At 48.5% G+C, this 11798-nt stretch overlaps 6 protein-coding genes across 6 annotated transcripts; 4 read left to right on the forward strand and 2 right to left on the reverse strand.

Moving 5' to 3' along the window:
- Positions 1-791: 791 nt before the first annotated feature.
- On the forward strand, positions 792-1872 carry G6M90_00g057500 (uncharacterized protein; the record flags this gene model as incomplete). The annotated part of the gene is made up of 4 exons (XM_014688845.2): positions 792-976; positions 1061-1464; positions 1555-1786; positions 1848-1872. 4 exons carry the CDS (start codon positions 792-794, stop codon positions 1870-1872), a joined length of 846 nt encoding a protein of 281 aa, XP_014544331.2.
- A 1046-nt stretch (positions 1873-2918) lies between these two features.
- CSN12 lies at positions 2919-4730 on the reverse strand (the record flags this gene model as incomplete). The annotated part of the gene is made up of 6 exons (XM_066130645.1): positions 2919-3002; positions 3218-3632; positions 3688-3749; positions 3803-4034; positions 4091-4383; positions 4446-4730. The coding sequence occupies 6 exons, from the start codon at positions 4728-4730 to the stop codon at positions 2919-2921; spliced, it is 1371 nt and encodes a 456-aa protein (XP_065986746.1).
- Positions 4731-5380: 650 nt separating this feature from the next.
- RPL20B (60S ribosomal protein eL20) lies at positions 5381-6321 on the forward strand (the record flags this gene model as incomplete). The annotated part of the gene is made up of 4 exons (XM_014688847.2): positions 5381-5582; positions 5646-5830; positions 5915-6091; positions 6163-6321. The coding sequence occupies 4 exons, from the start codon at positions 5381-5383 to the stop codon at positions 6319-6321; spliced, it is 723 nt and encodes a 240-aa protein (XP_014544333.2).
- Positions 6322-7242: 921 nt separating this feature from the next.
- G6M90_00g057530 (uncharacterized protein) lies at positions 7243-7914 on the forward strand (the record flags this gene model as incomplete). The annotated part of the gene is made up of 1 exon (XM_014688848.1): positions 7243-7914. One exon carries the CDS (start codon positions 7243-7245, stop codon positions 7912-7914), a length of 672 nt encoding a protein of 223 aa, XP_014544334.1.
- Positions 7915-8441: 527 nt separating this feature from the next.
- gedH (Anthrone oxygenase gedH) lies at positions 8442-8991 on the forward strand (the record flags this gene model as incomplete). The annotated part of the gene is made up of 2 exons (XM_014688849.1): positions 8442-8508; positions 8576-8991. The coding sequence occupies 2 exons, from the start codon at positions 8442-8444 to the stop codon at positions 8989-8991; spliced, it is 483 nt and encodes a 160-aa protein (XP_014544335.1).
- Positions 8992-9422: 431 nt separating this feature from the next.
- Positions 9423-11089, reverse strand: G6M90_00g057550 (uncharacterized protein; the record flags this gene model as incomplete). Its single annotated transcript, XM_014688850.1, has 5 exons — positions 9423-9528; positions 9590-10710; positions 10770-10846; positions 10906-10980; positions 11053-11089. 5 exons carry the CDS (start codon positions 11087-11089, stop codon positions 9423-9425), a joined length of 1416 nt encoding a protein of 471 aa, XP_014544336.1.
- Positions 11090-11798: the final 709 nt, after the last annotated feature.

Below are 11798 nucleotides of genomic sequence, written 5' to 3' on the forward strand. Positions count from 1 at the left end.
ACTGACTATCGTTGAAGAACGCTGCCTCGAGGAGAGTTGCCTGTGGTGCTCCACTGCCCTCACCTCCCAACCTCCCTACCCCGGCCAGACTCGTTATCGGTGCCATGGTTTGTTGGAATACCCTCCTTCAGCAAAGGCATCATGCTGAGACCCCGGCCCCTGGAAGCTCCTGGCCATCCTTGCTGTTCTGGTGTTCTTGATGACTCCTAGCCCTGATTTACGTCTGACTCGAAAAAACGCTTGGGCCATGGCTTGCTCCAACACCCCTGGCACCCCTAGCACAGAACTAATTAGCTTCACGTGATATCGCGCAAACGACGCGAACTGAGAGTCACGTCTTGCTCTTACTGGACGCGCGTAGGACCTGAGGCTATCACCATGACCAGAGGGCTTCCTTGCAAGGCGGACCACATCAGGGGAGCTAGCCCGCTTGTTAGTCGTCTTAGCCATGCAACGGTGACATGGAGTCCGCCGATGCCTGCCAGCTGGTGGTTGCACGGAGCATTCTCCTGAAGTATTAAAAGCCTGGCATTCACCCCATCTCAAGCAACCAATTTTTTGGGACATCTCGTTAGCGCCCTAGGTAAGTTTTTTTCTGGGCTTCGCTGACACCATCAGGCATCACAAATCGCCATCAGCTCTGTCACCAGTGTTTCAACGTCTTTTTGTAGTCCACCTTGTTTATTTCTGTACTGCGCTGTGAATTTCGCTGTTGTCAAATTGCTGTTTCTTTAGACCCAAGCAAGCGTCAACTAGGGTCTCTTCCTGTGCACCCGACAGAAGCTACTACAATGTTTAGCAGCAGCAGACGCTTCGAGTCCTCCAGCAAGAGCTTTTCCAAAAGTCATAAGGCGTCAAAGTCAAGTTCTTCGTTCAGCCGTGACAATGGTGTCAGCAAAAAACGCCATGAGTCTCGTCATCGACGTCCAGCAACGGCTTCCACAGCCACGGCCAGTGATGACACAGTCATGGGCGGGTACGTAGCTCTTCTTCTCCCATAATTCTCCTAGTCTCCCCTCTTGTTCATCATGAAACAAGAAAAGCTGACTGGTGGACACAGAAATATGCCGTCCGCTATTGTGACGCTGGTCGTCGGATCCGACCAACGACTGTTCGCCGCCCACGATGATGTCCTCTGCTCTAGTCCTTTCTTCAATAACGCTCTACGAAATACATACATGGATCCTGCTGCCAAGAAAATTGCCCTTCCTGATGAAGAGCCGGAGATTTTCAGCTCAGTGTTGGAATACCTGTACAAGGGAGATTATTTCCCACGGCTCATGCACAACAAAAGGCGCAACTCTTGGGAACTTGAACCCTCCGATTCAGAGCGAGCAGTTGAAAGCACTTTCTATCATCGCGGAGTTGACGGTGACTTACTCAAAGACACTGTCATCTATTGTGCAGCTGAGAAATACGGACTAGAGGAGCTCAAGAAGCTCGCTCTCCGGAAGCAAGGCTTGCGTAAGTTTTTTCTTTTCTTTTTGGACATCTGTTTCACGACAACTCTGTTCCTGGGCTCTTACCACGTCATATCTGACCAAAGATGTATAGAATCCGGCATCCAGTGCAGCACCATCTTGGCGTCTGCACGTTATGCGTATGCCAACACACCTGACAGCGATTCTAAATTGCGAGCTCACTACTTGGCTCTCATTATTCGCTCTCGTGGCACTTTTAAGCGTAGCGGGACTATGCAACTCGAAATGTATAATGGCGGCACCCAGCTGTTCTTTGACCTGTTTGTTGCCTTGTGCAATCATGTTGATGATATCTCATCTGCACAGTAAGAGGAAAATCTGACTTCATCGCCTTGTCAAAACCACGCTAACACGGCGTTTTTTCAGAGGTACACCGAGATCTGGCCGCTAGATCCAATATTAAGGGCCCAAGGATCAGTCTCACGGTATCCCGACTCAAATGACGTGATACGTTTCCCCTTATTCCAATATTCGCACACATGGAGCCAGTTTGCTAGGTCATTAAAAGTGGTGAAATGCAACAATCTACGGCTTAAACTTGGCGTTGACGGTTCGGAACGTTTCTTTTCTAATCCTTGCCACAAGATTTTGACGTGTTTCTGCACAGTGAGTTAGTCGGGCGTCGTTTCCCATTATGTCTCTTTCCTAGCCTTCACACTTACCGGAGGTCATGTACAATTACTCTTCTCGATCTATGAGGGTGTATGGTATTTTCACTTCTTTGAGAACACAAAAGTTCATGTCCTGTTAAATTTTCATGTATAAAACAGCAAAGTCTTTTGGGGATGCTTCTATGGCCTTTGCGTCATTTGCGTCCACTTTATGTAGGATCACCTTCTAAACGCCCTTTCTGCGTTTTATTTCGCAGATATGAGATTGAGGACATACACATCTTTAACTAATAACATTTGCCCATATTCGAAAATTACCTCCTTGGAGACACGAATGATCACGGTAGGCATGTGCATCTAAATGGACGCTAATTGAGTCTACGTGACGCTTTACATGCCAAAAGTCTCAAATTTCCCGTGCTGACAAGATCTGGCGTGGCAACCATGACTCACATCAGCGCGGCAAAATTATCCCTGTTTAGGGGTTCTGGGGGCAGCTCTTCCGGCGTTGCACGATGTGCCTTGGGTAGCACTTCGGCGTAAAACCAGTATCCTATCGAACTGATCCCTGTTTGATACCGCGCCTTGTGATGAAGAAAACAATGTGTGCCATAGCGCCGAAAGTTTTTGTGCCAATCAGTTGCTGGTAGCCCTACTTTCTATCCCAAGGCATCGATTTGAGCCAGGAAACTACGTGGACCATTGCCCATATTCCCATTTGATTGCGAGGCTGTCAAGAATATTGTGTATCAGACCTTGCCTGGCTTCTCTTCATCAAGGCCGCCAAACAGTTTCGAAATTCTTATCGTAGCCATGGAGCCCCAAATCATACGCCTGTTCCCGGGAAGGCGCCCTTCTTCGATAAGACCACAATTCCTCTTTCTCGAGCAATATATCCCTTCATTAGATCCTATCGTAATGCAAATTAGCAACTGCTCCTGGTACGGTAGATGGTTGACGTGGACCACACGCAAGCTCATTGGTGCCTTGGACCCTTAGGTTGAGGCACCCGGCACAGTCTGATAGAATGGCAGATGGACGCTTGTGTGGCACCGACAAAATAAGAAATGATAGCAAGCATTTGGAGTGGTTCAGGTAGATTGTACAGTCTCCGGGAAGGCCTACCTTGTAGATCATGTTGGCCAACAGGCACTCGACTTCATCTGTATCGACGAGTTCCCCACCACTTCCCATGCAGATTGCGGCTCGGAATTCTGAGACTGGTACTCGAGTTCTGCGCACAGGGGTCGTTTCGCCCTCTTTGGGTTCGTCAAATCCACCGGCGATGAAAACCTTGCGTAGGAGGTTGCGCAGAGCAATATCACGGCCGCGCTCTAGGGTCAAATATATACGTTTCTTGACAAATTCGTCTTCACCCTTTTGTAGGGCTAGGTCGAAATTATGCAAATCGCCTCGCTTAATGCACTCCGCAAGTGGTAGAAGCAGTTCCTGCAATCGAGGATACGGTTGAAGGAGTGCTTTGGTAGGGAGGACATGGCTAGTTAGCAGTCGGCAGGGGATGAGATATGTCAAGATGCGCCTGTCCCTGTTAGTTGCCGTTCTTACGAGCGTGGCGTTTGCCATTTTTAACATACTCTGCGTTGCTCTTGGCATCCTTGTGGCACAATTGCCATGCCTCAATAAGGTGCTTTTCTGCCTGTTTGGGATGATTTTAGTACTTTACTCAAAAATATTGAGCGGGTGAGATACCTGAACATAGTTCTCCTCGAGAAAGAACAAAACACCTTCATAATACTTGAAGGTAACCCTTTGAGCCCTTGGAAATGCCTCTAAAGGTGGCATGTCTCCCTTGTCGTTATAGACGGCCAACGTCTTCAAAATTGTTCTTGATAATGACGCACTGTTGAGCTTGAAGTATGTCTTGAACAACAAATTAATAACAAAATATATCCCCCATTTTCGAGATTCTTCTATCGGTGCTCTATATCAGTGCATGATTAGTCTTATATTAAATACTTCATGTCAGGGACGTCTCACCTGTCATTGAGGCACAGCGTAAATATGCGCTTTAGATGCTGCTCGCAGTCTCTAAGCTGACCCTGTTTCTCTAGTTCCGGGTCAAAGTCGTCCTGCATCAGCGATGCAGTTCCGGAGTTGTCGGTGGAAGACCGGCTTCTCTCGTCATCGGACTTGATAGCAAACAATCTCAAATACTTCCCAACGACGTAGAGGGTGGGAATTGTCCATGCTTCAAAGCCAGAGTTATTGTACCCTCGAATTAACATGGAGGTAAGCTCTTTCCACGCCTCATAGACTTTAGTCCAAGAGGACTTGAGCGATAGGCGTTAGTCCAGATGCATTTCTATGTACACATATTATGAAAGCAACTCACCTTGCCGCTCTCCCCAGCAAGAATCTCACCTATTGCGTTCCAGTACGCCACATATACTTCAACCCATCCGTTGACCTCGTCATGGCTTATAGTCTTTCGAGAAGATGTCTGTGACTTAATAAAGTGCTTAATGTCTCCTTTGGCGCTATGGGAATTCGTGCTCTGCCATATGCGTTTCAGCCTGTGCGGCTCATTGGGAGGCGGCACTGGTGAGATTGTCTGTGCTAGCAGGTATCCATTTCGCAAAGCGTACGCTTTGGCAAAGTCCTCAAATAATTCGTTCATGTTAAATGAGAGCCCGTTTGCGTAATTAGGAGTTCTAATAGTTGCCTTATGAGAACAAGAATCGAGAAACGTTGACTTTGATGCTCCTCAATCACTTCCCATATGGGCCAAAACTCAATGAGCCACTGATCTGCCAACCGTTCCAGGCAAACTTTGGGAGGTTTGGTCAACCTCACAGTGTGGTACGTACCCTGGCTCCGCTTAAAAGAAACAGTTGTTTTAATTGGTTGCGCTTTACATTGGCGCTTTTCGCTTATTGTGGCTCATCACGTGAGCACAACTACTCACCTGTGGACCTTGGTTTTGTAATTCAGCCAATCGCTGGGGAAGCTTAAGCCCTGCAGGCTCTCGTCCTGCGTGCCCTCCCCACCAACCGCACACAAAAATTATCGCTGTATCTCTTCCAACTTTGACAATCACCAAATTTCGCCAGTTGTCGGAGACATTGACCACCGTCACTGTAAGTTGGTCAATATTATATCATTCCAATTCTACTCATATACTAACATATAATACAGATGGGTAAGCGCCGTTCTCCTGATTTGTTTTTGTCTGTGTCTGGGATTGCGTCGCATGAAGTTGGAAAATATCAAGGGACCACCAACCACAGCATATTCACCACCAACAAGAGAATTCCATGATGTTTGACGATGTTGAGTTTCCTACCGAAAGGACTCCTGACTTTGAACCGGGCCGACAACTCTTTTGTTAAGCTAGTAGCGCTGTTTGCAACAACTTTGCGCAATTTCAACGGCTCGACAGATTTCCTTTCCAGCTTCGATACTACGCACGACCTGCAACCAAAAACCGACGAATGGTTTCACCCCCTATCTCGACGACAAAATCCCACGGGCTTGTAATAGACGAACACCTACACAGAACCGGCAAACTAACGCCTTTTTTTCTTTTACATAGGTCGTCTTCAGGAATACGAGGTCATCGGGCGCCATCTGCCTACCGAGGCCAACCCAACCCCGGACATGTACCGCATGACCATCTTTGCCCCCAACGAGACGGTCGCCAAGTCCCGATTCTGGTACTTCTTGCGAGGTCTCCGAAAGGTCAAGAAGGCTACTGGTGAGATTGTCAGCGTCAAGGCTGTAAGAATATACCCGACCACCCCGTCCCAAGTTGTGTAGACTTGCTATCTGTCAAAACTTTGAGGCTCACAATTAGGGGTATAGATCCACGAGAAGCACCCCCAGAAGGTCAAGAACTTCGGCATCTGGCTGCGTTACGACTCGCGCTCCGGTACACACAATATGTACAAGGAGTACCGTGAAATGTCCCGCACCGATGCCGTCGAGGCCCTTTACTCCGACATGGCTGCCCGCCATCGCGCTCGTTTCAGGTCGATCCACGTACGTGCACCATGTTAATCCAAATGCTTCATCGGATCCTGGTGATGAAAAGTGCTGACTTCTTCCATTAGATCCTTCGCGTTGTTGAGATCGAGAAGACCGAAGACGTCAAGCGCCCGTACATCAAGCAGCTCCTCCAGAAGGGCCTGACCTTCCCTCTGCCTCATCGTATTTCCAAGATTAGCAACTCGAAGGTGTTCAGCGCAAAGCGACCTTCCACCTTCGCTTAGAGTGTTTCTGGTTTCTGGGGGTGGTTGGGCAAGGTTCTGCGGGTGTTTACTACGGATCATGGAAATATCAACTGCATTTGCCTGATAAATAGCAGGCAACGAATGAACCAAAACTCTTACATGTTACGTGATAGTGATTGAGAGAGTGACACAATTCGATGCCACATCGGTAGCTGGAGTCTAAAAGGGAATGCACATTTTACGTCAAGCCTGCTCCTGCTTTTGTGAAGCCACCATTGCACAAGATGTACCGGATTGGAGTTCGTGATTGAATGACTGTAGGACGACGTGACGGCGGTTGCCACGATTGCATTGCTCTGGAATTTTACCTTCCGGAGTCGCCAACGGCCCGAACAAGCCCAGACGATGACTCAGCAGCTTTCTGTCATCATGTCAAGCCCAGTTGGATTCGTGAAGACTACTGCTGCCTGGTGCAGTATAGGCACGTGCGTGTTCAAGTGGCATATATTACAACAACGGCACATTCTGGAGTGTCAAGGGGATCACTGATCAGAATTGGGCATGGGCATACGTTTTTTTGCCTTGGGTGAACTCCGGACAGAGCTACCCAACAACTTACGCCCAAGACCGGCGATTGCCGATCCAGAGCAGCTGACTTTTTCCGAGACTCTGCTGCAAATATCAAATAATATCTAGGTACCTGCCTAGCAGGTAGGTTCCGCAGTTCGGTGGCATCGTGTACGGTACCCACAGTGGAAGTAAATCTCGGCGACGCCTTCTGTGACTCATGCTATAGAAATTTAGCACAATTCTCTCCAGAGCAACGAATATATATGGCAACAGAGGCATACGGAGCTTATTTCTATTCGGAGGACCTTATCGGATAAGACATTATTCTCCTAATTGCCGAGTTTAACTGGCCCTATTCAAGCGACAACCATCGATAGACGGCAACTCAACATGATGAAGTCTTCTCCTTTGGAGTGGGTAATGGTCAAGACGACCCTCCCATCTTCTCCTCTTCCACCCTTGGACACTCGTCCAGAGATTCGGACTGAGCGACTGGTTCTACGCTCGACGTTGGAAAGCGATTTGGAGGGATGGCATGCTCTGCGCCTCCAACCGGAGGTTATGAAATGGACTGGGCAGGGAAAACCAGATCCGGATATCGACTGGTCTAGGGAGAAGTTGAAGCAGAGGCTGTCACCAGAAGGCGATGCCAAGTACGAATACATTGTTTGCCTGGCTGACACAGGAGAGATGATAGGGATCGCAGGTAGCCATATGCTGGTGGGAGAGCTGGGATGGCCTGTGATCGGGTACATGCTTCGTAAGGAGTTTTGGGGCAAAGGGTATGCTACGGAACTAGTGCATGCGTTTTTGAAAGCCTGGTGGGCGCTTCCACGCGCTGATGTCGACGTAAGGGTAGAGAAGAGCACAGCGGTGGAGGGAGACGATGGTAAAGTGAGGGAATGCATTGTTGCTGTGACGCTTGACAACAATACGCCAAGCCAGAGGGTTCTCGCCAAGGCGAATATGTATTTTGTTAAGGCTTGGGACGAGGTTGATAAGCAGGATCAGTCACTGACTGAGACTCTGTACGGCTATGTGGCTAAACGGCCGATGTCGTAACTGGGATTTGGCGAAAGCGGCAACGAGAAAGTCTATGTAGGGTTGGGCTGCACATTTCATTGGACTATATACGTAGTAGAACACAGTTGAATTCTATCATCTGATGATGGGAATAATCACTCCACGCAGAATAGTAGTGCGCTGAAATTCCCGCATCTTTACTAGTATATCAAATCTGTTGGGCGGTCGTATTCAGAAGTCGTCATGTTATTACTACTAGTATTGTGTATACATACCAGACAGTATCAACATTCAACCAAGGATTAGGATTCTGCATTGAGCTCCACAAAAAATGGGCTGAAACCTTGTCGTGCCAATGAGTTACCTACCTAGGTAGATACTTACCCAAGGTACTAGTTATTACGTAGGGGATGATGCGGCGTCTTGTCCGAGGTTCCCGAGTATTCCTCACAGTCCTGGTGGCCCTAATAAGAACAGCATATAAGCATCGTCGCCTGTGCTTCTTCAGCAAGACCATCTATCGAACACCATCTATCACTTCGCCTATATAGAAATTTCCCCAGAAAATGCAAATCTCAGGTCCACCACTGGTTGCGGTCGCAACTGGCATCGTCGGTTCTGCATGGGCAGCTGGTTCGTGAACAAGCCATACTGGCACATCGTCAAGCACATTAACTGATAAGTTTGCCGCACCTACCAGGCGCTATCGCATCACTCTCGCTCATTGTCATACCTGTACTCAAAGTATCACCCGAGTCTACCGCCCCGGCATGGGCAGACGTGTACAAACGTGGAGCAGCCCTCATGCCTAAAGTTGCCGTTGGAGTTGCTCTCGCATATGGATACGCCGCCTATGATGTCCAGAGCCACGGTGGAAAATGGGTTGGGTTTGCAGCTGCAGCTGGCAGCATGTTGGCTATCGTGCCGTTCACTCTGGCTGTCATGACGAGGACTAATGCTTCGTTGCAAAAGGCAGCCAAAGATGGGACTCCAGGCAGTGATCCCCAGGTCAACAGCCTGCTGGACGATTGGGCGTGGATGAATTTTGCTCGAAGTTTATTTCCTCTTGCTAGTGCCGTAATCGGTGCTATTTCTTTTGTTAACAATAACGCCTAGTTGTTTCCGACAACTGATACAACTTGCTGGGAAACCAAGCGGGAAATAAGAGGGCAGAAAACATGAACTGTTTGGTCGCCGCACTAGTAACCCGGAAAGGACTATACTCTAGTAAATTCACACACATGTATAAGAATAACACTCGCGTGACAACTGGCTATTACTTTATGATGCGGATCGCTGTGCTGTATGTAATGAGGTTCCTTTAAAATTTTCGAGCAAGATAAATGCTGATGAGGTACGACGACGATATTATTTACTCACCCGTGAACAAGTCAGCCAGCCTGTATCAGAGCCTTGCTATACAAAATGTCTGGAAATGCTTTCAAACCGTACGCCTTTCTCCTCCTGCCTCGGGCTAGGTGACAGCTCTACCGCTATATATGCTTTGCAAAGATACGCTTATTTCGAGACGCTACTTGGTTAGTCACTCAATCCAATTCCTCGACACAATCATCAGATAACTCTTCAAATCTACCCTCCTGAACGGCCTTCTCGACAGGATTTTGAATATTGACGACGCCAGTCTTTTTCAGCCTGGAACCACGTCAGCCTTAAGTTATTTTGACCCAAATCAAACGCAAAATGAAGCACTGACCGTTCAAACAAAACAAATAGGCGCTCTGCCTCACGCTCCTTTTCCTCATCTGTCATCTCTGGCGCATCGGCAATCTTCTCCCTGTCCAGAAACTGCCCGGTAATAGGGTTGACGAGTTTTTGGGCCCCGAAACCGTCGCCTTTCCTGAAAGTGGCGGCAGATGATGCAGGTACGGGCACGTTGTTCTGAAACAGGAAGCCAGATGCAAAGCCATAACCCACGTTTTCTACAAATTTCGACGCGTCCTTGTCTGAAATATCGAATAGAAGATGAGAAATAGCGTCTCGCAAGGCCGGAGCTGTGGGATTTGTTGAATTCTTCAGCAAGTGTGATGGGAGAGAGTCGGAGCGGCCCAGCACGCCTTGCCGATCCTCTGCGGTTGGTAGAAGACACTCGCGCAGCTTTTGCTGGACTGGCTGTGGAGCGTTTTCGTACAACCTAGCAAGTAGGCTGACCACCGGTGTGACAACAGTTTCGAGGTCATTGCCACTGTACGCTCTTATGCCCTGATCGAGCAAGTCCACAAGCCTTGATGTTAACTTGTGTGGCTCATTCTCGGGGTACAGAGCCAATCGGCTCAGCTCAATGCGAAGATCGAGGTTGAGAAGCGAGTTAATAAGAGGACCAAAGGGGGGATCCAAGGGCTTGGGTTCGGGTATTTCATGTTTTAAAATCAGTGCCACGATTAGTGGCACTGCCGGAGCAAACGAAGACACATGTGTCTTTGAAAAGTGTGTCACATTGAACATCAGTTTCAACGTCTCTCCAAGTGCCATATCCTCCATTGGGTCCAGCTTTTCCTTCTGCTTATCTGAAAGGATCTTTACATGGCGTCTTAAATTGTTGATGAGGTGCTGCGCTAGTTCGTGGCTATCGATCAATTCTGGCAGATCGATATTGGTGCCGTAGGTTGAAAGAAACAGTGCCCGCGAAAGAAGGAACTCGTCATCCCAATTTCCCCCCCTGAGCCGATCACAAGCCTGAGCAGGATACCCTTGATCTACAAACATCTGACGTGTCTCGGGTTTCAAAAGCATCGCATTGGCTACTACTCGCAGGGCGGCTCGTGAGGTGTCATCTGGGGGGTTCTGAAATGAATACCTTAAAAGCATGGTAAATCCCTTGGGAAGTGTTAGAGTCAGTGATTATAGCAATAGGTGCAGCGAAGAAGACTACAAACATCTTTGGTGAAGATGGGATCTGCGTACTTGGGGTCCCTCCCGTATATTTTAAGCTCTTCTAAGGCATCATTGCGGTCTTTGGCAAAAATGTTAGGCTTCGAGACCACCAATGTCGCCTGCAGGGCTGGAGAGTACCTTTAGGTAACAGTGAGATGTTTTCGAGATCATCGCAGAGCCTATTGACCAGATCTGCCACGGCTTGAAGCTTTGCTAAGGTCACATATCTATTAGCTTGAACTGCGCTGTTGGCGCGACTAGATGACAGAACCCAGGGTGACTCACCCGGTCCAGTGGCAGCTCCCTTTGCAATCGTAGCCATTTTGAACCCGAAACAGGCTTCAATTGACAGAATTCAGACAACGAAACGACAACAAGTAGCGTTGGCATATGCTGCCCAGCGGACCGAAGGGCCGAAGTGCACCGAATTCAGCACGGCGTTGTGGCTCTAGGGTTCCAAGTTCTCAGCCCTGGACAAAGCACCTGATAGAGAGATTTTATCACCGCAGTACCCGTATGGATTGTGTACTTTATTACGTTTCCGTACAAGTACCAGCACACAGCTCTGAGTTCGTTGTACTAGGTAGATCATGAAGCTTGGGACATGTCGTACAAGCTGACCTTGAGAGAGCTGTGGCAGGTGGGTGGGGAGACGGGTTAGGACGACGACGGAGGGTCTTTGCTCAGCAGCGAAGATAAGCCGACGCCTCCACCTTGAACGGGGCACTGGGCGGCAGTTGAGCAGAAGTCAGGCAGGCAGGCCAACTGGTCTCGACGTTCTTTCGGTGTGCTTGGATAAAAAAGCAAGAACTCAACCCAGCGCTGGCAAGGATCAACCTGTTGCAAAAAACGTCTGGAGGGTGATAATGGAACTGGTAGTTATGTTCGTACCAGCTTTAGAATGCGGGCGGGGGTGCCAGGTAAGTATGATAAAGAAGAAGAAGTCGTAACAGAAGTTTGAAAAACTTAGAAGTCTGTATATACGGAGATTAAAGGTTTCAGCGGATGTGAGCAGGTGCTACCCACGATGC

This window comes from Metarhizium brunneum, chromosome 3 (genome assembly GCF_013426205.1).
Source record: "Metarhizium brunneum chromosome 3, complete sequence".
NCBI classification, from domain to species: domain Eukaryota; kingdom Fungi; phylum Ascomycota; class Sordariomycetes; order Hypocreales; family Clavicipitaceae; genus Metarhizium; species Metarhizium brunneum.